General features: G+C 43.9%; 1 protein-coding gene across 2 annotated transcripts; it reads right to left on the bottom strand.

Annotated features, from left to right (window-relative positions):
- Positions 1 to 694: 694 nt before the first annotated feature.
- On the bottom strand, positions 695 to 26,281 carry LOC118782390 (inactive serine protease PAMR1-like). Of its 2 annotated transcripts, XM_036535719.1 has the most exons (14): positions 26,119 to 26,281; positions 17,282 to 17,458; positions 16,013 to 16,138; positions 15,527 to 15,641; positions 13,087 to 13,304; positions 12,633 to 12,740; positions 8,107 to 8,277; positions 7,576 to 7,767; positions 6,648 to 7,292; positions 6,142 to 6,333; positions 5,727 to 5,793; positions 5,261 to 5,493; positions 4,390 to 4,760; positions 695 to 1,884 (listed from the first exon to the last, which is right to left on the bottom strand). In XM_036535719.1, exons 1-14 carry the CDS (start codon positions 26,255 to 26,257, stop codon positions 1,291 to 1,293), a joined length of 3,348 nt encoding a protein of 1,115 aa, XP_036391612.1. In that variant the 5' UTR covers positions 26,258 to 26,281; the 3' UTR covers positions 695 to 1,290. The 2 variants fall into 2 exon arrangements, with proteins under 2 accessions (XP_036391612.1, XP_036391613.1); XM_036535720.1 differs by lacking the exon at positions 8,107 to 8,277.

The following is a 26,281-nucleotide window of genomic DNA, read 5'->3' as shown; positions in this document are numbered from 1 at the left end:
TTGGGTAATTAGCCATACTTGTGTGACTGAACTGTGGCAGGTGTGTGGCTGGAGGGAGGCTGGTTGGAGAGAAGCAAGTGCTTTTTGTGAGTGTTTTGGTGGTGGTGGCAGTGGTTTGAGTTTTGTGCAATTTTACTCCTCGGTTTTTTAGTCAGAGAGAAGCGTCGAACTTCACTTCATTATAGCGCGGAATGCGTGTGAATGTGGGTGCAGCTGCAGGTGTTGCCCTCTGAAGGAGTAGTTAAAGCTGGCAGCACTGGGGTGTATGTGGCTATTTGAGGAGGAGAGGATCACATGCAGAACTCAGCCTGTTTCACAGCAGCAAAGCAAGTTTCACAGTTTGCCTTTCTCTGCTGGTCTCTGTTGGAGAAGTCTATCAATGTGGTTATATAGTCTCTTTATAGAACATAAACATAAGAGCACGCACACACACAGCCTTGTGGTGAATATTTTTTCTGTTTTGTTCACCTTTTCAAGGTTAGTGGAAAAGTGGTGTTTTAATATTTCCATCTAGTGGTTAATTGTGGACATTACAACTTTAATTTAAAAATGGGAGAGCATGGAAGATTGACTTCAAAAATTTTTCTATAGGTATGAACACAGAGTATTCCAGCAAAGGGTTAATTTAATATGCTCATGAGAAGCCCTTCAGACCAAGGCAATTCGTATTTTAATTATCTTTATGTAAGGAAAGCAATGGCTTAATTACCTTTCAGTCACCAGGTCATTGCCATTTGTATCAAAGCTGGGTGTCACGGATCATATGGTACTGTTTGTTTCACTGCATGTGCACCCTTGTATTAAACAATACATCACAGGACCAACTCCCATCCCCTTCTCACACAACCAGATAGATTTAATTCAAATAAAATGATTTTTTTCCATATCATTTTATACAATATGTACAGCCCATTGGTTGTATTTAGACTTGTTTTACCTCCTGAATAGTACATTTCAATATATGTACATGGTAAAGCGTACAACAAACCTACATTTCCAGAGATTTGAGAGATCTGGCTCTCCAGTCAGTAATGAGTCTGTAGCACCCAATCAGAACAGAATGTTTCCTCCACTCCCAAGCTCTTCAGGATGTGGGGCATGCCCCTTTTACCTGCTGTTCCCTGTTCACGACTCGGGCAGCTTCACAGTCCAGTGTTAGTTCTGTCCTTAATTTAAGAGACTCCCAGCACACTTGAGTGTAAGGTGACAAAGAGAGAGAAAGGGAGAGAGGGAGAGCAGAGAGGGAGGAAGTCAGCTGAGCTGGGAGCCGAATTGCGCAGTGGCAGAGTCCTACTTCATGTTGGCCTCTATCCAGTCTTTGAAGTTGGCAGCACGGGTATAGACAGTGTATAGGTCTGGACTGCACCCCTGCTGTTCATACCCATGACTCACCACGCCTAGCAGCCTCCAGACACGCACACCCTCCTCCCTGCCCTCAGGAGCTGCGAGAAAGGAGGAGGAGGCAGAGGAGGGGACGGATGAAGGGGCAGCAGCGGGGGGCACGACAACGACGCCCCCAGTGTCGGCAGGGCAGATGTTGGAGATGCCATAGGGATGCTGCCGCCCACAGAGCATGTTGTCCGTGATGCTCATGGGCACCCCCTTCTGGGCGTACTGCCGCTCGCACTGCACAGTGTCACCAAGCTCGATGAGGCCCGCACGTGCCATCTCCTCTTCCTTGCCCTCAATGCCCTTAGGCTGTGGCAGGATGGACCAGCCCACAACGTAGCCCTGCTGGGTGGTTACCTCACCCCCCTGGGTGCTTGGGAGACACACGGGCAGCACACGCTCCCCGATCCGCGCCTTGTCCAGCAGCTTCAGCACAGCCAGGTCCGAGTCCAGCAGCAGGGGGTCATAGTTGGGGTGAACCACAACAGCAGACACCTGCCAAACAAGATGCACACATGTAAGGGAGTGAAGAGAGGAGAGGAGAAACATACCATGTCCTTTGGCAGGACAGAGTGACATTTTGTCATATCTTATTAAACTCTAGTGGGGTAGATCCCAAAGTTAATTTATTTTGTTTTTACTTGTCAGATATGTTTGCTAATGTCTGCTTCCATTAGGATATAGCACATCTCAGATACTGGATGATCAGTATGCCATAAATGTTTGTGTCCTTTTGATTTACTGCTTCAGCCTTTCTGGAATACTTTACATCTGTACCTCATTGGCTGATTACATACCTCTCCCTGTTGGTCAATACTGATTTTATTTAGACTTATGAAAGCTGTGACTGTTTCAGTGAATGTTTCCTGATGTAACATAACATTTTTTATCATCTTGACAAAGGCTTAGGCCGAAATGCATTGGTGGCTTAATATTTTTTAACTATATATTAATGTTTTACCAAGATGATTTAGCAAATTAATATCTTGCAATCCCCTCAGATTAAACAGATTAACACATCACTCACCACTGGCACCTTCTCTACAGCATTTAAAGCAAGCTAGGGTAACCTCACTACTCAAAAAACCTACACTTAGCCCTTCCCAAATAGATAACTACAGACCCATCTCTCTCCGCCCCTTCCTAAAAACCCTTGAACAAGTTGTTTTCACCCAGAATGACCTGTTGAAACAGCCCTCCTGTCTGTTATTAATACCCTGTGTCGGCCCTCATCCTATTAGACCTGTCCGCCGCATTTGACACAGTGAACCACCCACACTGAACTGGGCATCACCGGCACTGCACTTCACTGGTTCGAGTCCTACCTCACAGACAAATCTTTCAAGGTATCCTGGAGGGGAGGGGAGTCTAAGTCCCACTGGCTAACCACTGTGGTACCTCAGGGATTGGTGCTTGGCCTCCTCCTCCTCTGTCTATATAGAACTGCTCTGGGTCTGATCATCTAGGCGCATGGCTTCTTCTACCACTGCTATGCTGATACAACCCAGCTCTACCTCTTGTTCCAACCTGATGACCTCACAGTCTCAGCACAGATCTCAGCCTGTCTCTCAGACATCTCAGCCTGGATGAAGGAGCACCACCTTCAACTCTAAGAATGAGCTCCTAGTCATCCCAGCCAGCCTGTTGATCCAGCACGACATCACCGTTCAGCTCAGCTCAACGACACTAACTCCCTCCAACCTGGAACCTGGGGGTAGTGTTTGATGACCAGCTCAAATTTGCCGACCACATTGCTACGACTACCCAATCATGCAGATTCGTGCTCTACAACATCAGGAAAGTCAGGGCCTACCTATCTGAGTATGCTGCACAGCTTCTTGTCCAGGCACTGGTCATCTCAAGACTGGACTACTGCAATGCTCTCTTGTCTGGCCTACCTGCATGCACTATTAAGCCTCTGCTGTTGATACAGAATGCAGCTGCACGTCTGATTTTCAACCACCCAAAAAGGGCTCATGTTACACCTCTCTTAGTCTCACTCCACTGGCTCCCTGTAGCTGCCCCCATCATGTTCAAGGCCTTGATGCTTGCGTACAGGGTGACCAACAAAACGGCACCTAAGTACCTGAACTCTCTGCTGCAAGCTATGTTCCCTCCTGACCACTATTCTCTGCTACCGAACAGTGCCTGGTGGTCCCATCACATCAGGCATGAAATCACTATCCAGGACTTTATCTGCCGTTGTCCCCCGTTGGTGGAATGAACTTCCACACCTCATCCATTCTGCTGAGTCCCTCTCTGTCTTCAAGGGACATCTGAAGACACGGCTCTTCCGCTCTCACCTCAGCACCTGAAGCACTACCCCCTAAGGTAACTTCTCATATCTCAAACTGTCTCCTACTAAACTATAAAACAAAATTTAAAAAAAAGAAAATGTAATGTAATGGTTTAATGCATCTGTTAGCTTTACCTGCTAGTTTGTACCTTGCCCGGCCAACGTCTGAAACATAGGCATGCGGTGCTTCTAATATTGTTGACTCCGTGTGGTTTTTTTGATTGTGTTCTATTGTACCTCACTTGTATGACGCTTTAGATAAAAGCATCTGCCAAGTGAATAAATGTAAATGTAACTAAACCACATTAGCTTAGGGGTTTCCAGAGTGAGTGTGTCTCCAGAAGATGTTTAAATCCCAAACTGGTCACTACTGTTACACATTTGATCGGGATACCTGACTTACTTCAGTAAAGGCCCAGTTGTGTAATCAGCTGATACATAAAAGAATACTAAGGCTTGTAACATTGTCCTGGGTGGTGGCTTCTACTAATGGACTATGTATTGTACTGCAGTACACCTGAGTCCAGTCTTAGCTCATCTTATTTTCAGATATGATATGAGATATGATATAGGGTTAAAGTTAGGTGATACAGGTTTGTGCCAGACGTATAATGTGGTTTCATACACACAGACCCCTTGTACCCTTGTCTCCCCAACTCCCCAACTCCCCTCACTAGATGCCAGCCTCCCTGTGTCCCTCTTACTCGCAGGTGCTGCAGGTCTTTGGTCTCCCTGAGGTCACTGCGGTAGTGCTTTCCCATCACGACTTTTATGTCAGTTGAGCCAACCGGGAGTAGTTTCCCCAGCTCTGTCACACAGTGTGCCGCAACCACCACGCTGCGCTGGTTCACCAGTGCCCCGCTGCAGACCAGCTGCCATGCCACCTCTCCTTCCTGCTCCCCTTCTGCCTCTGCCTGCGCTTCTGCCTTTGTCTTCCCCAGCCCCCCTGCCAGGGTCTCCATCTTGTCCAGTGTGGCACCAGTGCCAGTGTTGGGGCGACGGTAGATGGCAGCGTGCCAGGGCCAGCGGGTCTCTGCCAACTTCTGGGGGTCAAAGGTAGGGAGTGTGCCACAAACTGTCACAGTGATAAAGAAAGAGAGAGAGAGAGAGAGAGAGAGAGAGAGAGAGAAGGGCAGAGAGACTAAGAGTGAAAAAATAGACAGGAGCCACTGCTGGGGGAGGGAAAAAGAGGAATACATTTGGGCATAGAATGGGTTTTAATTTTCTGGCACACAGAACAGGGCATGAGAGTTTCCTATTTCATATTTATTGCCATTATTTGTTTCCTATTTATTACAATAGGGTTTCTATTTATTTTTATGAGCTCAATATCATTTTTCATGTGCCTAGAACATACAACATAGTGGAGGAGGATTTTTTTCAAAGCAGTCACATTTCATTCGCATCCTTCAACAATAACCATAATAATCAAAAATAAGCTGTACATTAACAATTCACAAGTTACTGTATAATCATCATATGAACACATGCAAAATGGAGTTTGCCCCTCAAGTCCATCCCTATTGGAAATACGGCTTTCTGTGCAGCAGAAAGAGGTGCCTCTGCTGCCCTCACCTGGTGAACAGGAGACATGCCGCCCGCTCCACTTGCCAGTCTTCAGGCAGGTGCGGCGAGAGCTGCCGGAGTGGTGGTAGAAGAGAGATGCACACTCATACTCGATGTGTGTGTACAGGTGGTGGAACCCTGGGGGCAGCTGCGGCAGGGCCAGGGGACCCTTGGTGGGGCTAGCAAAGCCAGTCAACTTTGCTGAGGTCGTGAAGGAGTACAGCTTGTGGACTGGAGTCTTTCTGAAGGGCACAGAAGCAGGGATGGGTGATCACAGGTCCAAAACACTAATACTCATATGTGCAGTACCATATATTGAGCATTAGGCCGTGCATGATCAACACAAAAAACTGTTCCTTGTCAGAGAGATTACAGTAAGTGAGATTGTATAATATAACATAACTACGATACATTACACTGATACTTCCAAAGACCAAACCCGAAAGGGAAATGTGGATTTGTGAGTTGGGGGTACCTGGATGGGACCTGCGGAGGCAAGACCCTCTGTCTCACCAGTTCGGACACTTTGGGTTCCCGACAGGCTGAAAAACACACAGACCATCCATGTGGGGGGGTACACAAAAGTGTTATAAAAAGTATTATAAATCTTGCCTCTTGAAAATAATTGTAGATTATTACAACATTAGCTCTTGGTATTTTTGACCATTGTAGCACATCTGTTTTCTGTATTCAGTATGGCACTCTTCACTATTGCACTGTGTGACTGCTTAATACTTGACACAGATGATGGTCAGTTGTTTTCTTCATATTCTTGTGGCCTCATCATGTGCACTTTCATACCCTCCAGATAAGAGTATCCACCAAATGGCTACAAGAAATGAAGCGTTGCAGGCCAGAGGGGCAACACTGTTGCAGTAGAAGGGATGTACCTCTGATGCACATGGGCTGGCTGCCACTCCAGGAGCCATTGGGCTGGCAGGTCCTCAACGCGTTGCCACTCAGGGCATATGAGTTGTTGCAAAAGAACTCCACAGTGTCAGGGTGCTCATCAGTGCCCAGAACCAGCTGGTGGAACCCGTTATACAGCTTGGGTAGAGGTGGGCAACGACTTTTTTCCACTTCTGCACAGAGACAGGGATGCCGACAGAAGGTTGGATAAACATTTATTCAACCAGAAGAGTCAATTGAATAGGTTCTCATTTACAATGACAAAGTTCTGGATTTATAGTGATTTTCGCAATTAACTGAATTGCTTGATGTTCATATTACCATTGTTGTTGTTAATTTCTCTACTGCACAGTTTTTAAAATGATTTCCCCCCACTACTGATTGTTGTTCACATGCTATATCTCCTTTGGAAATACAATAGCTTTTGCCATGCCATTAGAGTTCATTTGAATTTGTTCTGTGTGGGAAAAGGGGGTGTGGGAATTACCACTGATGCTTTGGTTGTCCGTCTCTGTCTCTTGTCCTCTTCCTTTATCTCTTCCTGTATCTGATTTCCCTCCAGTATCTGTGCCTTCGGCTGTTTCCATTCTTCGTTCTGTGTCTTCAGTTTCTAATCTTGACCCAGTATTTTTACCTCCTAGGGTCTCCGTGGTCCTTCCCGTATCTTTACTTACAGTCATGTCTTGGCTTTTACCTATGTCTTTACTCCCAACTGTATCTGGGTTTTTTCCTGTGTCTGTACTCCCAACTGTATCTGGGCTTTTTCCTGTATCTGTACTCCCAGCTGTATCTGTACTTTTTCTTGTACCATTATCTTCAACTGCATCAGTACCTTTCCCTGTATCATTACTTCCAACTGTATAGGTGCTTTTTACTGTATCTTTGCCTTCAAGTATATCTGTATCTTTACTTCCAGCTATGTCCTTTACCCTTTCTTTTTCTTTGGTTTCAACTGTATTTATGCCTTTCCCCAAATCTTTACTTCCAACTGTATCTGTGCTTTTTCCTGTATCTTTACCTCCAGTGGTGTCTTTGCTTCTTTCTTTATCTTTAGTTTCAACTGTATTTACGCCTTTTCCTGTATCCTTGTCTTGCCCTTTATCTTTGTCATGTCCAGTGTCCGTATCTTGCACTGCAAATACACCCGGATGCATGCATTCTGTCAAATTATTTACCGTTAATGAATTAAGATAAATTTTATTTGTATTTCATGTTCATCTTATAAAATTGATGTAATCCAAACCATATTGCTAGAATAACAGGCATTACAATACAGCTGCACAACTGCAATCCCAAATTCTTCTCAGAGTTTGGTGGGTACAAGCACGCCAATATGTAACATAAGTGGCAATAAACATTCCTCTTTTGAAATCTTTCATACCGCCAGTAATTCTGATGTAACTGTGAAGCTGCACCTTTGACACAAGAGGGCGCTGTTCCACTCCAGGTACTGTTCAGCAGACAGGTCCTCTGTGAGTTCCCGCTCAGTGTGTAGGGCCGATAGCACAGGTACTGCACTGCAATCAGAACATCCCCTGGTCCATACACCAAGAAGTGATCTCCATGTGCTGGCTTCTCTGGGATGCCACAGGTGCGCTCCTTGGGCACTGGTAAAGAAATGGGACAGAGCACATATTCACATGACAACACTCAAAAATGTAATTCTCAATCATTTTGAAGTGTTTGCATTGACCATCCCTCATATGAGTCACCACTGGATGCTCAAGCATGAGTGACAGGGTGCTCTGTCTGACCAAAGCCTACACTTGTATTCCCGCCCTCCCCTCTACCACTGCATGGGCTCACTGACGGTGCCAGCAAGGTCAGGTAGCTCAGAGCCAGGGCTCGTTTAGCACAGGGACAGAAGCCAAGCAGTGAGATGGCAGCAGATGGGGGGGGGGGGGGGGGGGCAATGGTTTGCTTTCTGTGTCTGCTCAGCCTCTTACCGCAATGCGGGGGAGGGGCACTCCAGGTGCCGTCCAGGCGGCAGGTGGCGGTGCGGACGCCCTGCAGCGCGAACCCGGGGTCGCAATGAAAGGTGACGCGGCCCCCAAAGTGCAGGTCGCCACCCTCCGCGGCTCCATGGGCCGGCACCAGAGGGGTCCTACACATCACCACTGGGAGGTCACACAGCCCCAGACACACCATCATTACACCCCTGTCCCAGCATACCTCCACTTCAACGTGGTCACACTTTATTTTAAGGGTTTTTGACAAACATGACCTATTTCTTTAAAACCAGTTAGCAAACAGATAGTGAGCAGCTAATACATGAGCAATTAAGTGTCTCTCACTAACCAGTACACCTCCAACCAAATTACATGGTGCTTACTATCTGTTTATGAACTGTTTCTGAGAAATAAGCCAGACCTTCTTAATAAACAGAAACATCTTTATTATTTTAAAATAAAGTGTGACTTGAAGAACATGAGCACATTAGAAAGTATAATTACAAGAGCAGGTAACTCCACTCATTAACTAATGATTTGCCTCTAGTCTGTTATCATGTCTCCATTAAAATTCTTGACACTCCTGTCTGAGGACAAACTTTTTGGCTTAAATATTTGCAAAATTTTTATCTAATATTCACCTTTGTCCTCTGATTCTGTTTGTAAAAGTAAATCTCTCCAGCACCCCCTTTTATTAGTTTATTGGTTTATTTGGTTTATAATACATACTTGAATAATCTCATCCCCCTTTAGCCAATTTTTCCTCAGAAAAAAAAGATTACATATCTGGAAATAGTCTTATTGCCCTTCTCTGTACTTTTCCTTGAGATTTTGTCTGCTGTAAGGTGACCAAAAACCTGACATCATATAACTCCTATGTAACCTCCTATGACATACTATATATATTTTTTTCCTGGCAACAAGCAAAAGCTAACGTAAGATAACGTAAAATCAGTGTTTATTTACATCCTTAAATACATAGTACGCTCAGTATGCAATAAAATCCATGTCTATATGGCCTTTCTCATCAATAAGCATTTCGCTACCTCTGGAAATTAGGAACAGCACAAAACACTACATCAAGACACAGTTGTGACAGACAAATAAGTGGAAAATTTGTACAAAAATGGTTCAATTTCACAATATAATGGAAAGTTTACAATATGGTTCATATGCGGTTAGGGTTAGTGGAGTTATGAATGGAAGGGTGTGTTTATGTCCAGCCATGAAGCGTGGCCCACAACTCCAGTCCCTTAATTATGGAGATGAATTCTGATGAGTGTATAGTCCTTTTTATGTTCAAGAACATACATCATTTATTTCACTGTTATTTATGTCTGTTTATCCCTTGGCATTTATTTTAAACATATTGCAATAAAGACATCAAAATGATTTTTTAAAGACAACACTATTTTTTGACAAATTATTTCAAGAATCCCTTCAGATTTTGATCTCATCTAACATCTTATTAGTTCTTACATGTGACTGTAACTGTCAATTAAATCAAAGATGATACTAGGGAATCATTGTTCTACCAACAATGAAAATTATTGTGATGTTATTGTCAAAAAAAAACATTTTTTTCTTCTTCTTTCCTACCCTCAGCCAGAAATATTGCACCATTGCCCTCACTGCCACATTTCATGTTACTAATCATTAAAAACTATAATCTTAAGAAATAAGTTTCAATAGAAATAAATTGCAATAGAAATTGAATATAAGAACAGAAATGATAGATACACTTGAAATTCTACCCCATTACACAACTTAAAATACAGAATTTTCATTTTCAGATTAAGAACATTTTTCTCTCTTATAGGGCAGTGAGCAGTATAAAAGTGTATCACAGATTTCCAGTTTCAGTTGCAGGTTCTTTCTACCCCCAATCTACAACAACAAAATCAGAGGTAGCATGCCTCAGTATGTCATTGCAATGGGAATTACTATGGCCTCCTGAAAACTGTATGTGCTTGGGCTGTACTGCACTTAAAGAGAGCCTGCGTATAACAAAAACAATTAAGCATGAAAGTGACTCACTGCTGCCGTGCATTAAAAATGGTATCCAATTACGCAGTATGCATTTTGAAGGGAGTTGACTGCATGTGTGAGGTGGAAGCATTTTTTTTGCACATCCTGGCCGCTTTGGTTTGGTCGATCTTTTAATTTAGTCAGTACTTTCCTCTAGCGGGTGGAGGCATGGTGCCACATGCTCAAAGCAAAGGGGGAGGGAGATGAGCATCTGGTTGTAGAATCAGGTCCATCTCCTCCCTGCTGTACCCATCTCAGCCTCACATTCCTGAGCTTCCTCTTGCTCTCTTCTTTTCTCTGTCTCTCTCTCTCTCTCTCTCTCTCTCTCTCTCTCAGTGCACAGACAAGGAATTTTGCACAGATGCACCTCCCTCCGGAGAGCAGCGTCCCTATTGAGTAATGTGGAAAAACAAGGTAGTGGATTCCCAGGGAGTTTGGCTGGATGTGGCGCCAGCACTGAGCAGAGGTGCTGAAACGACTAGTTCTCCTGTGTTTTACCTACCATCCTGCTCTTAATCCCCACTTCTCTAGAACCTCCAGCACCCCCCCCCCCCAAAAAAAGAGCCTTAGCATAAATAATTTCTGCAATGTTTGCAAAGGTCATTATGAAATGCAAAAATTAAGTTGAACCCGTCTCCTAGTGAAGCACTTAAAACAGCTCTTGTTAGCTCTATACAACAGATTAGCAAAATCAGAAAGAAATAGTTTTGCTGTGCATATTGTTAACAAATTATCTAATCATTAACTGGCATCATTAACAGGTACAAAGAAACCAAAGTGATCTCTCACTTGGGAAAATACTTAAAAATAATTGGATTTCAGGGATATTTTATTTTTTTCTTGATTGTTTAGCTACAAGTGACTAGACCTATTGTACTCATGATTCCTGTTAAGCCTACAAAACAATTCATGTATTATGAACAACCTTCAGTGCTCTCAGCTAATGAGCAAGCGTGCCTGCAGGACTGCTGTACTGTATGTATTGAGTAAACTTAAACTATCTCGATTTACGAGCTTCCCTTTTATGGAAAAGCTGTCTCACAGTAAAGAGGGGTTTGTTTCGCCCTCGTTTTTATAGACACAAATTTAGCCACTAGAAAAAACACTACAGACCTCCAGAAAAAAATGAGTCTTGGCCAGCTAATGTTCACGAGACCTGAGGGATATGCTGGGCTTCGGAAACAGAGTGATTCTGCCAGGTACGTCTTAAAAGGTGCAGGGTCTGTGAGGAAATATGACATACAGAGCTGAAAATATGACCCAGGGAAAAGCATTTCTTTAGACGTACCAAATGTACTGCAGACATACCAAGCATTCATTGGCCAGTCTAGCAAAGTCAGGTGACTTGGTTGTGTGCTTGGCATGTCCAACCAAATGCTTTCCATTGGGTTCCTTTAATACTTATTGATGTCATCCAAAAAGGCTTATGATTAAATTAGGTTCCAGTTAGTTATGCGTGTCAAGTCACAGCTGTCTGGGAAAATGATTGATTTTGATTTTACAGAGCGAATACCTTTAAGCAACAGTGAGTATGATGTGATGCATAGAGCCCACCCTGCCTCTCTCATTTTTGCTGGTCACCTACACCAAACACCCCCCCCCCCCCCCAGCACCACCCCAATAGACCGAATGCTGGCTGGGCTCTCTGGTCGTTTGCCGGTCAGCATACAAGCTACAGGTCTGGAGCACAGCACATTCCCCAGGGAGCAGTGCAGGCTTTTCCACTGGCCCTGGGCACCAGCTAACACCATAATCCCCAAATAGAAATGATTCAAACCAAGCCATAAAACAGAGCCCTGAATTTTCCTCTTTCAGCTGTGCCGTTTTTTCCAAATCACGCATCAACCAATAGACTCAGGCGAATCCCTTGGAAAATAATCACGGCCCCTTTGCAAGGTTGCTGTGGATACCAGTGGTTAATGCACCCGTGGTTCATAAAATGACACGTTATGTAGTTGGATACGGGCTTCCAACTCACTCCTGCTGGGGGATTGTGATAAATTAGCGGTGATGATGACCTGATGAGTGCTGTAATGATAGTGCACGAGGCCTGACCTATGACACATTGCAGCCAGGGGAAGGTGACCACAGGCAGCTGAGCAGCTGCTGCGGAAACTGTCCACATTTCTCATTTGTGCTTGGCAACTCATTCAGGGAAAAGAAAGTGTACCTTCAATGTCACTCCTTGATCGATCAGAGACAGAAAAGTGAGCTAGGAGAAAGGTGCTGATGAGACAGATTTTGGACCAGAGATTATGTAGCTGAGAAGAGCCTGAGAATTTGATACTGCTCTACACATACACACACAAACATGTGCACACATGCACGCACACACACACACACACACATACACGCTAACAGAAACACACACAATTCAGTTAAGCCCAGCTGAATGAAATGGAATGTGGGATGCAGGACAGACAGACATTCTGATTCCTCATCTTACAGTTCATTTATCGGGTCCTTGGAGAGGCAGGAGGGAGGGCAGAACTTACCGTTCTCACATCGCCTGCCTGTGTAGCCAGCCAGGCAGGCACACCGGTACGACTGGGCAGAGTCCAGGATGCAGGTGCCATCATTAAGGCAGGGGGAGGAGCTGCACGCTGCGAGTGACAGAAGAAAGGGTCGATAAGCAATCACCGAGGAGCATGAGGCATGGTGTTGTGTGAAGTGTGGCATGCATCCCCCAAAACTGGAAAACTGCCATGCATTCCGAGTGTTAGATTGAGCACTTCTAGCTAGGATCCCACACACAAGCGTGGGGGATCTCCATCTTGTCGTCTGACAGGTTAAAGTGTTTAAGTACTTTAATGTTGAGCTGCTGAGCCAAGAGGCCCCAACACATGAGCAGCACGTCATCAGGCTGGTGGAATATACAAACAATCCACATTGTGTGCACTACTTACTGGTGGTTACAGAGGAGCTGGAGGGCCCCCTCATATAGATTACCTGAGCTCTCCTGGAATATGGCGAAGAAGCCGTCAAAGTTCTTGTAACCATCGGAGACAAAGAGGATGTGGAGGGAGCTACCAGAGCTCCGGATTGGAGCTGGCCTCTCATTCCCACAGAAACGGCCAATGACACGTGAACCCAAGCTGTCACCATCGCGCACCTCCACATAGTCATAGCGGCAGTTGTGGTCGAACTCCAGGCTCAGCATCATGAACCTGAGGGGAAAAGGACACAGCTGTTTGGCTGTCTCGCACTAGCTTTCATAAGGGGGGTTCGCCTGCAAGCGTCAATGCCATTGGAAGTGCAAAAAGTGCATCTGCTTATTCCATCCAGTTGTTCCATCATCCCACTCCTCGGCCAGACAAAAATTCTATAGCAGAAAATTGTTTTAATTTCTGCCCTGTCCAAATACAAGTTTATAGGTTTATAGTCATCTGATGAACTCAAAAAGTCAGAAATGTCATTAAACAAAGAAAAAAATAATAAACTGTCCTTTGGGGAGATCCTTGGAATCACTGAAAGAGAGAGCTTCAATTTGATTATTTTTCTTTTTTTCATTTGATGGTCGTATCACAAGCAAGTGAGCATGTTTCAGGAGGTGGCAGAGAGAGAAAGTTCATGTGTCTTCTGGCATCGCTATGTCGGTGCCCTCTCCAACCAAGCTGTTAATTCAACATGGGGAGGCAAATTATGGGCGGTAATCAGAATTATTGAATGTGTTAATGGTCCTTATGAGCACTTCCTCGGTCCGAATGACTCACTTTGTTTAATGGAAGTGTGAATTGAGCATTTAATTTCTTCCTGTTTCGGGAAATGAAAAGTCTTTCCATGTGAAAACATCACTTATTCACTCTGAGTTATGGGTCTTTTTTCCTGAGACACCTTTCTGGCTTTTTTCTCTTTCTTTCTCTGCCTGCAAAATAGATCAATGTGAAACCATTAAACAGTGCATGTCATTCAGCTGAGATCATGGCTGTTTCCAGCACAGACCATTTTAGAGTCCACAACTATTAATGTGCAAGACTAACAGGACAACGACACGTAAGATCAGATGAAGTTCTTTTGGAAACAATGAAACGGTCTGCAGCAATGATAAAAGGAATATATTTCAATAATTTGGTATTACACTGAGTCTCATGTTGAGGGCGCAATTGGAAATGACAAATTAGCTAAGTTGATGGATAGAAAAATAAAAGAAAGTATTGCTTACTTTCATTTAATAAGTATCCCTGTGTGGAAATTGCTTTATCCATCCTCAGCTTACTAAAACATTTTTGATTTAATACTTGTCAGTTACACAATTGCACTAGACACACTGGCTCCCAAAGAATTTGCTGAAAGTCTACTTAAAGGTCTTGCCTTAACCTTGTTACACATCATTCCAAAACATGTCTAGCATGACTTGCCAACAAATTAAAAGCCAGGCTGTCACTATAATCCAGTATTGATTTCCTCTCTAATGGGAATATTACCTTTTCTCCACTGAATTATCAATCACATTTTGTTTGGATGAAAGGAGTTAAGGTGTTATTTATGAGGGGTTCTGAGTCTTCTGCTCACCGTTGCTGAATGCATTTGATTTCAACAATGTGCAAATGGAAAGTGTAGAACGGACACAGTTGGGCCAGCCGTAGGTGGACATCATTTTATTACACAAAGAGGCCAATCCAGTACTAACTCCAACGATTCAGAATGGGAACAATAAATACAGGAGAGCCAAGCCTGTGGAGCTTGGTCGGCAGGTGCCAGGGCTCATTAACTCTGTGTTCACTGGTCATGAGCTGACTGAACCAACATGAAACAGAATAGAAGCATGATGTCATTTATGGTCTTCAAGGCGCATGAGTCGTAAAATCCAAAGCGCTCCTTTAGCCATGTGTGTTCATTTTGCGAGGCAGTTTGTCAAATGTGCTCTTCATAGCTTGTTGATGGTGTCTCTGTTCAGTGGGGGCATGTTTTCTCTCATGTCAGCAAAAGCATAGTGATGGTATAATTGGAAGATGAACACGTTGCAGGAACACTTCATGGTTGTGAAATTCAGCACAGGATAAATGCTGCCATTATTATATTTCCAGATAGGACACTGTTTAACAACATCTCAGAACCTAAATAAACTTCAGCTTGTCTTATATGCATATAAGCAGCCATGAATAAGTGTTTTCCCAGAAAAAAATGTTTCAGTGTTTCGTAACCTACTGTTTCACAGAGCTGGTGTTTATAGCGTAATGGAGAAAATAAATATAAAACAAATATGCTGGTTTAAATTACTTTACTGGAAACTTGTGCCAGAGTGTTACTTGTTTGACTACGGAGAGACCTGGGCAATTAATGCTAGCAGTGGTATAGCTCCTCTTCTGAGCTGAATTCCGCATCAGAGGTTGACAGTGTGCTGTGGGTACGCTTGGTTCTAATACCAGGGTTTGTCAGGGGGCCCCACCTTAGCTCTACAGTGAATTCACGGTCCACTTGAATGGTCCACTCACAGCGTGCATTGGTGGGGTAGCTTTCTAAGACCACATGACCCTGAGGTTTGCGGATAACTCCTCCACACTCTGGAAGTAGAGAACAAGGATGAAGAGATGAAACCAGAAGCCCAGTCCTGAGGTATGAATGAGCATGCCACAAATATGCTTTGAGTTGCTATTAAATCTGTCAACAGGTTTTTGTCTTCCCCACACCCACTGTTATTACTTGCAACACTGGGTTATTTGCATGTTGCACTACTATTTGCATTTAGTAAAACCTTATTATTGACATGTTTTATTTTCTGAATACAGATTACATTTTAACATGTTACTTCAGAGCCAGGCCCTCCGGGATTTTTGCTTTCCTTCACAGACTTGTTCCAACATTGTAATCTTTTCCAAATTTCCCCCAACCTCCACCTACCCCCACAAAACCTTTGATGGCATGCAGTACTCACTCATACAGTCGCCCCCTGTCCAGCCTGGCCGGCACTCTGTGCAGTATTTCCCTTTAATGAAGAAGTCATCTTTTGCCCCCCATGTGCCGTTGTTACAGCGTTTACAATTCTCAAAGATGCTACAGCCTGGTCGAGAGAGAGAGAGAGAGAAGTGAGAGAATGGAAAGTCTGCTCAAAGCTTTCTCAAACAAACCTTCTTTTTAAAAAAGATTGCCCTGAACCCCCCCCCCCATTCTGCTCCCCACTATCCCCACCCCCTACCCCTACTGTACCCCCAACTTTGAGATATACACATATATGTTCATATTCTTCTGGATCCAGTAACCTCTACCATCTGCACTGGTAAAATCACTAAGGCCCCCCTACCAGAAAGGGAAAGTTAAAAAAAAAACCTTAAACATGTTTTTCTTCCTGAAATAAAATTGTTCACAACACTCCCAAAGTGCATGGTTTTGCAGCGATGGGTTTTCAGTTTGGTCCGAGTCAAACAGAGGACAGAACTACCCAAGCAAGAAATGTTCGTGTGGATGTCATTCAGTGTGACATTGTGTCATGTCATGTGACTTCCTGCATCAAGTTAAGTAGAGGCACGTGCAGGGCAGTCCCAGCAGGCACATGGGATGGTGACAGATTTATACTGGAGGGTCATTTAAAATATATTTTCAGAATGGCGCTGTAAAATGTGTGAGCCCAGGTGGTTGGGAACAACATTGCTTGAGAGTGAGAGTGTTTGCAAAAAGCCCCACCTACCCTTCCCAGAGGGCCCTAATGATGCCTGTCCTGAAACAAAGACACAGCTGTGTTCACTTGTCATGAGCATAATAAAGAGCCATAAGCCTGCAGCTGGAGGAACATGAAATGGACCGATTAGTTGCTTAAATCTATAGATAGATTTAGAGTTCCAGCAAAAGGGAAACCTTCCATCACAGCATTCTTGATTCTTGATATAATAGATAATGCATTGTATATGTAGGCATTGTAATGCATACTGGTGCAGCCAGACGTGTGCTGCGGTACCACATATATTGCATTGATTATGACAAGGATATTCATCTTCTGCATTCCAGGACTATTTGTGTACTCAGTTTAGCTATGGATGTTCTGTTTGAGACCATGTCCCTCTTCATAAAAGTTCACACTAAGCCCACCAGTCAGTGCACTTACAGCTTCAACAGTGGCAGTTGAAACATTCAGTGTGAAACAGACAGAGGTGAATATCTGGTCATAATAAACAGACTCCAATGAATATCTGTGATGATACAGTCATACCTGGGTGGATGATGCATGGGTCACATTCGTTGATGGCATTGCGGCAGCAGGGCACAGCGTAACCAACCAAAGTGCCCTGGGCAGGGCACTTACAGCGGATCTGGTCGTACTCACAGCAGCCCCGGCACATGATGTTCCACTCCGCACCAGGACAGTTGTCGTACCATAATCTGTAGTCTGACAAAAGCAGTCTCATTAGCACACCCTTGTGGCCATAAGCACACATACAACTGTGCCTGCTTCTGTCTGCGTGAGCCTGCCCCTGAGCAGGGAAGCAAACCGTTGGTCAGTATGCAGACGGAGGTGAAATGTATCAGTGTATCAAGTGTTATATTGCACTGACATAACTGAAATCTTCAATGTATGCTGACTGGGTCAGAACTGAATGAATCAACACATTTTTCAGTATTATAATGACACATCATCTGTATGAGGCATGTTGGAGAATCGAGGCTCCAAAATAAATCAAAATAATAATAATAAACATCCTCATCATAATTATCACCACTATCATCATCAAAACTGAGTTTTCTTCTCAGATGTTAGACACGCTTTTGTCACTGTGATGGATTACCTTCACCCTAAATGGAAAATATAACTGTTGAAGTTTAAAATGTTTCTTTTGTCGTAAACAATATGCTGCATTATTAAACAGAGTGTGGGAATGTTTGTTTAAATACAGTCTGAGAGCCCACTGTTTTCAGAGCTTTCCAGTAACCAATTCACACAACATAATTGTTGTAAAGTCAGTTGGGTAAAGGCCAGCCATTGGATGACAGGCCACACCTGCCTAATCAGTAACATTTAAAACTTGTGTGGCCAACAAGCTGAGCTGAGCAGTTGTTTAGTAAATGGCTTAGTTGGTGCTAGTTCCTGGCCTGTTGAGGTTTTTAAAAAATCAATCATTTGGAGGTCTTTGTATTTTGTAGTTTTTTTCTTCTGTTTTTATGGATAGTGCATCAGCCAGAGCCCTCATAGGCATGATTACACAATGTTTCTGGAACTAGCTCAGAGGCAGGCTAGCAATATTTCTTATTCCAAAAAAATCCAAATAAAGAAAATAAAGGAAAGACATGAGCCCACATTGTCATGATGTCACAGGACTCCTAAAACCAACGTTCTCCTGAAATGAATTTTTCTTTGTTGAGATTTTTGTTACATGTTCACACCATTATCACATACAGCTAACTATTTCAGTGTCAATAGGTGGTACGTGAATACTGATGACTGTATCTAACCAAGCAGCACGGCAGTAATCAAACCAGTCTGGGCAACTGCACAGCAAGGAAAGTGGGGGGTGTGGGGGAAACCCAAATGAATGTGACTTTTTAAGCACAGTGAAGACAGCCTTTAGTTCAGATGACCTGTTTAGCTTCCCTTTGAGAATACCTCTGTTGGTCACACTTTCCATGAAACATAATGAAGCTTCATAAAATCTAAAAATTACATATATTATGACATTACCACACTGTAGAGTTATCTATAAGACAGTTCAGTACTGCATGAAGGTTGATTTTCCTTGCACAATTTTCCAAAGTATTTGAAAAAGTATCAGTATCTCTATACTTTACATATAATTGACCATAGTAATTACTTATGAATGCTTTACAATTAAACTCTGCCCATATGCACATTCTCTGGGGGCATATTTACTGTAAAAGGACCCCCCTTCATTAACTTAACCATACAACACTTTATTTTTGTGGATATTGCATGAGGTTTTTGCTTTTCCTTAGGTCAGCTATATTTTTTGTCTCTTTAGTAAAATTAAAGATGGAACTCTGTATTTGAAAAGAATTCCATCCATGGGGTATAGATGCATATATCTCACAGTGTGTTGGCATGGCATTGTGCTGGGATGTTGCTAACATGGAAACCCTTTCACATCCAGTTTAACTTTAGCCTGCACAGATAGAGCGTGGCCAGTCATGATTAAGGCATATGTTTCTAGCTGGCCACTCCATGGTGTTGTTGCTAAAGTGTCTGGCCTAAGCAGGCTGGGGGTTAGACACCCTAGACAATTCATATTGAAGATCTTAAAAACCTCCCCCAGTGCCTCTTTGCTTGGCATGCAACATTGGAAGAGATGGATTGTGGGTAGCTGCCCTATGGTATTCTGAGGTCCTGTCCAAAGGGTGTACTGGCACATTAAGTCAGTCAATGGGGCATGACTCCTGATAAGCTCTGATCTAATGAGGTATGCAGTTCTAATACAGCATCCTCCCTTTCCAGTGGACTCCCAGACCATTAAATACAGGACCTAAAAATCAGCTAGGACGAGCTGTAAGCTAAATAGCTGGTGAGCTAGGACATCCCCTCCCGCCCACCATCCCTCCACCCCCGAGACAGAGAGGAGCATATTATGCAACTCAGAGCTAAGAGCCACTGCAGACAAGTGGAAATTCATCAGGGCTCCAACGGAAAAAACAAAAGGAGTGACTTCAGAACGTTCAGACTTGGCCCGCTAACGTCAACCAACTTTTTTTGCTGGTTTTGTTTTTCTTCCTCCTGGAGCGTACCGAACATTCCGCCTCGCCACAGTTCCCCTGGCCCTGCCCAGAAAGTCAAGCGGAAGGTTTTGTCACTGAGTCCATTCCACGGGAAGCGGAATGTGTCCGTGTCCTCACAGAGACAAAACAAGCAGGCTTAAATCAAATCGTGGACCTCTCGGCTGGCTCCCAGGCCAAACTCCTGTCTCTAACCGGTGCAGTTTTCTCTATGGTAACATCATCCTCTGCGTGTTATGGTTCCAGTGAATTACTGTAGTGGGAAGTGATTAATAGCACTGTGGCTGTCTGTGAACACTCAGCTAGAGAAGAATGCTGCAGATGTTTTGCAATGCTATGAGATGTGTACACAAAGAATCTCAGAGTTTTTCTTCTCCGCATTTAAACTCAATGAAAAATAAATTATACATCTCTCCTGTAAAATTAAGTAATTTTCCTCATAAATGTTGTATGCAATTTAGCATGAGGAGAAGAATAGCAAATACTGATTACAGAATTATTATGTTTATTAGTGGTTTCCTAAACATTTGTTCAAAAACAATGGTGATAAATGTGGCTGGTATTCACCAGCAGGCCATGCATGTGCCATTGTAACCTTCTCATTGTTTTACATTCAATACTCAGTGAAGTCATAATTACTTATAATGCCCTTTGTGTGGTGTTTCATGCAACATTTTCTTTTAAAAACATTTAGTGTCTGCTATTTCTTCCATTTCCTACCTTCTACTCAGTGCAGACCTTTGCTGGGGAAGTGTTCTGTTTCACTTTAGAGGATGGACATCTAACATTTTCATCACTGATGCAAGAAGCAGGTTGGCAACTCTGCTTGAGTCAGTTACATCTGTTTCTATGGAATTACCAGTGCAATTCCTGTAAGGACTCAAATGGCTTTCAGTGGAAATTAACACAAGCACTAGCAACCTGTAGTTAGGAAACACAGCCTTGGAGATATTTGGCTGTGCTGGTTTGGGTGTTAGACTGAGATGGGTGTGAAATATGGCATTGAGAGTACAGCTGCCAATGGAACTGGCCTGGAGCAGAGCCAGAGTCACTGTGGGCTGCTTCAGCTTGCACAAATAGAATGTGGGGATTGACAGATTGTAGGAAGATAGCCCCACATCCTTCACATTCTTGGGGTGTCTGGTCACCACCATCAGCTGCTGTTAAACAAACTTAGGGCAATTCCGAAGGCACACTGCTGTTTGGGGTTTCATTCAGCGAAGTCATGCTTGACTTGATGGCTTGATGAAGGAAACAATGCCTTGGACTTGCATTTAGGATTCATTATCATCTCACATCAATAGTGATACTAATGTGTTGTCTTTCATTGGTGACTTTCTTAGATTTTATGGATTTCAGAGTGGTATGATGAACCTCAACTCTTCTCAGTCAACATCAACTTGTACCTCCTTTCCTGCCTGAGAAAGTGGAAGAATACCATCAATTTCTATTGTTGCTGTCCTGTAACAACGTGAATGTTACTCCAAATAAAAGTCTTATCAGTGTAGAGGTTTTGACAAGAGTGTCCTTTCAAGAGCATAAACTAAATTTCCATGGAGCTGGTCACAGTAGGATGATCCAGTCATTGAAGCTGTTTTAATCAAGATTTTTAGGTTTTATTGAATATCTGATTCATATTTTAGTACAAGAAATATAGCCTCTTAAAGCCTGATGAAGGGATGTGGTATTTGCCAGCATCAAGATGTATTCTGACAGTCCCTAAGATCTGTCACTGTTAAAAGTGTCACTCACTGGATGTAAGTGCAACTGACAAGCTGTCCCATGCATAAACATCTCTATTACAGCAAAGCTCTGTCTTTTGGTTCCCAATCTCTGAAAACTGCAAAGTTGTGAAGTGATGTTGTTCCAGGATTACTCCCGGTGCCTGGGTGCTGTCATTGGATTCATTACCTCCAGAATAGCTGAAAAAATGTGTCTGTAGACTTTTAATTTGATGTGTTGATGTCAAGTTAAATCTACAGTGCTGAAATCCTGCCTGCTTGTCTCCTTTTTCCGAATGCAAAAGCTAATATACCCCTAAGTGGAAAAGCATTCAGGAACCTTCCTGTGTATTTCATGGGCATGCATTTTTATGGGGAGACTGTGGACTTAATGAATGTTTATTGTCACTGCAGAGGATCATGGGTATGTGGCTTTGTGCTGGCATGTGTCTGTCAGCAGTGAAATATGCAAAGCAGCAAGACAGCCTCTGTTTATCCAGGACACACCTTTCAACACTTGCAGTGGGTTTTATGAGTAAAATAAACTGTTAGGATTATTAATATTGTGGACTCCATGTGTGTGCATGCACATGTGTGAACTAATTCTGGAAAGGCAGCTTCCCATAATTTTTTTTTTGGTTCCATCTCATTCTTTGCATTGATAATCACCAAACAGATTTAGCGTCGTCTTTTTTTCTTTTCCACACTTGACAACATAATTGTGAGTGTGCAGGGGGAGACATTCTGAGAGTTTCCCCTCCCTGGTGCTTTTTCCACAGCTGAAGGCGGAGTGTTTTTCCTCTAAAATCTAAGAGCGAAACAGTCTGGTTTTTTGTCTACCTTGTTTGCTTTATTTCTGAGACGGCAGACATGATAGATGTGGGTGTTTTCGTTTTATCTCACCCCCTTCTCCCCTGGCTGATCCGCGTCTGTCTGCTGAGATCATCGCAAGTGCAAACAAAAGCTGTGAGCAGGCGCGCACCACCGAGATATTGTCTTCAATCCGAGCAAACCACAGGGTTTTTGCCAAAACCCAATAAGCATTCAGCCATATTACAGTGTCAGCAGGGCACAGAGCAGAACTCAACCACCTGATGTGTGCTAAGTGTAGCTCTTTCTCTCTTGAGAGAGAGAGAGCTGGTGTTGGGGTACAGTACATTCCATCCTTGAAAGACACAGCTACACTTACGTGCGCATGAGCCTCTGGTATCCCAAGGTAACACTGAAACATGCCATTTAAAAGGAGGGGTTATTTTGCAGGGCTCCCAGTACGAGCCACTGCAGTTAGTGTGGATTTCTGTGTGCGTGTGTGTGTGTGTGTGTGTGTGTGAGTTTAGATGTCCTGTGACACAAATTTCGCAGGGAGAGGGAGAGGAACAAAAATGACCTGAGCCTCTTCAAAGTACCCCTCTCTGCCAAGAGGAGAACCCACAAAGCGAAGTGAGGGCACATCTTTCACCTCGGCTAGCAAGGGAATGGTGGTGGTGGTGACTGGGGTGGAGGGTAGGGGGGAATGCAGGGGGTGGCTTGGTTTGGTGCTTTGAAGAGGATCCAGGAACTGACATCACAGCTGAAGAAAAGTTGAGTCATGCTCAGCTCTGAACCGCTTACCCCAGCACCTCGCAGTCAGCACTGAACCATTCACTGCATATCTGATTGGAGCGTGAAGTCAGTTATTTTTGGGCTCTCTGGAAAAAGGAATTAAATGAAAGGCATTAGCTGGATGTACCAATAAGCATGCCTCCTCAAGTCAATGTACAACACAGTGTCGATCAGTTTTGGACCGGCTAAACAAAAGCACTCCTTGGGGTTGGGTTTTTCTCAGGACCACCCCTGGTCCTCTGTGTCCATACCATCGTGATTATGTGTCCATTCTGCTGGGTTCTGCAGCCACAGCTGACTCTAATTAGGTCTGAGATCAAAACAGATACATGGACAGCAAAAAAAAGCTGTTGGGTGGTGGGGGCAGATTTAAGGCCCGTTCAAGACGTTCCTCACACACGCATGGCCACTTTGGTCTTGGCCACAAATATGTTTTCACACAACGGCAGCGGCTGGCACAGTCCATCATGTGGGTGCCCACCCAGGGATGTCGTTCCTCCTATTGCTTTTAATGAGCGAGTCAATGAAAAAAAGATGAACGGCGGTGATTACAGGTCCGCCTAACAACTGCGTACCAACCATGAGGGAAAATAGTGTGGTTACCATAGTGCAAGAGCTGAGCTAGGGGGCCTGTGTGGCCTGGGCTCCTACAGCTGTTTGCTGTTTTAAGTCTCAGCGATTTAGCGGCAGTGGAACGGACAACTCCTTTGGGCTTCTGGCAGCACTCTGTACACTCAATAAGGGAATGGGGGGTAGTGAGTAACTTAATGTACATATCCGTATGTCCAAATATAGACCTCTTCCTTAAATAACTCCAAGGACAACTGCCTATGTTCCGAACCAAACTCAAGCAGCCACCGGGGCAATGAACCCAATACAAAGTTAATGCTGCTTTGTTGTTGCAGCACTAGCTGCCTCACAAGCCTGCATTCTCAGCAGCATGTACATCCTGGAATCCGTGCATTAGTAATGCCACGCCGGTTGTCTTTAGCTCTTGAGCCTGGATGTAGGTTACACTATTAAACTAAAACAAACTTGCATTTTGTCTTTGGAAATGTTCGTCTCCTCATTCAACCTCATCCTCTGCTCAGGCTTGCCACCCATTATACAAAACCCGTCTCAATGAGTCAGAGGTTCTGGGTTACCAAAACAGACTAATCATTCAGTGGGGACAGTGGGAAGTGTATAAATTGTCCGGTGGGGATAATGTAGGGTGGGGGGTGGGGGGGTGTGCGAGGGGGGACTCAAACTCAGCGGGAGAGGACGTAAAACAGCCTGACACAAACGAGCAGGAATGTGGGATCGAATAGGAGGTGATTAGGCAAACAGGCATTAATCACCTCTCGGCTGCCGGTGTGATGGTTCATGCACACACACAGCCCTTATTGTGTCATGTTGCTAAACTGCAAGTGGACCCAAAACAGTGTTACTTCATCTCTGTTGCGCTGGCTAGCAGACTTCCTCATTAGCTGACATGGGTAAAGGAAGGGAAAAAGGTGGAAAGTCTTAGTCATTTTGGTTTTCATTCTCACTACATTCAGGACACAACAGTACTACCATGCAGGGAGGTTTGCAGCTCTTTAAGAGGACATACTCTAATCTCTTTTTGGAAGCTAATCTGGAGGTTCTTCTCATAATTATCAATGAGTGATTGTTTTAAAGTACAGTTTTTTGTAATAACACTCCTGTGCTGCCATTTTCCAGCTGATGGGGTTAATTATAAGCCTGAACATTCTCTAACTGTCTGTAAAATATTAAGAGTGTCCAGTCGATGTTAGCACTGTGGGAGGACAGTGATCCATGTAGCATGTGAATTAGACAGCTCTAGTCACAGATTTTGTCTTATGCTCACCTCACAGTAAGGTCAAAGCGAAATAGTGCTTTTAGACAATTCACAGTGCTTTTAGACAATTAAACAGCCAGACACAAAGCAAGGTGGGGGTTTCACCACTGCAACTGATGCCGGTGTCTGTGAAAGCAGAGCCTAATGAATCAGGACTGAAGCAGCATGTACGCTTGCTGATCTGTTAAAGGCATTTGTGTGTCTCCTCAGTCCATGTGTCATTTGTAATATTGCAAAACTGTCCCCAGGGTCAATTAATCACTGCTTCTGGGTTAACTCAGAGCCAATTACACAAGGCTATTTTAACCAGGCCTTAGAGAACCACCAGAGGTCCTTGAACAAAATGAGTGAGATTCACCAAAATTATAAGGACTGAATTAAGTAACTGAGTGTATTATAAGAAATTCATCTCGGAGGAATCACATCACTGTGAAGACTATTTGTGACATGAGCTAAACAGCAAGTCAAATGGTGCAGTTAACACATTTACAGTATATGTAATATATTTTGCATATGTGAACAGGAGCAATGTTGGTCCCAGCTGGAGCTGACTGCCTTGCAGTATGTGGGATCCTGGTTTTCCCCCCACCCCCCCCCCCCACCCCCCAATCCCCCCAAAAAGAAGGAAAAAATGGTTGTTATGTGTGATTCGGCCAATTGGCTGATCACTGACAATCAGAAGTTTGGCACTGTCTGTAGTGGAAGTATTACTTACTCTGACACAGTCATTGAGATAAATCAAAACTTTAAGAGTCTTCAGGAAAAAGCTGAATTTTCCAGTTAACAGGTTTATAGAGACTTACAACATAAGCCTTGCTGACAATGACACTTTTGGAGGAATCAGATTTTCACAACAAAATTCATCTGAGAGAGCAAAAGACTCCCCCCCACCTCACCAAGAACTCTTGTTGTTGCTATATCCAATACAAAGAAGGTCTTAAACATATCAACACCTCAGTCACTGTTTCCCTGACTCAAACAGGGGTATTTAACTCACATACCAGAGGTCTTTTTATGCCGCTCTCTGAGTAACTCTCTGCTGTCAAGGCTTTTTTTCTTAAGTAGAGCACGGATGCTGGGTTTTTTAAACAAAGGGAGAAAGGGAGTAAGTCAAAGACAGAGAAGTAAGTCAAAGACAGGGGAAACAGCCGATCCGGCTCTTACCGTGGGGCCAGGCAGTTGACTGGGTGATGAAGAGGAGGGAGAGGAGAGCAGAGAGGGCGCGGAGGGCGGCATGGCCATTGCAAGGGAGCGTGTGTGTCCCCCTGTGGAGCTCGGGCAGCTGGCGTCCCAGGGAAAGCATGCTGCAGTCCCGAGCTCTGTTTAC

Source organism: Megalops cyprinoides, chromosome 8, assembly GCF_013368585.1.
Source record: "Megalops cyprinoides isolate fMegCyp1 chromosome 8, fMegCyp1.pri, whole genome shotgun sequence".
NCBI lineage: Eukaryota > Metazoa > Chordata > Actinopteri > Elopiformes > Megalopidae > Megalops > Megalops cyprinoides.
This window is presented reverse-complemented; position numbering and strand designations above follow the sequence as displayed.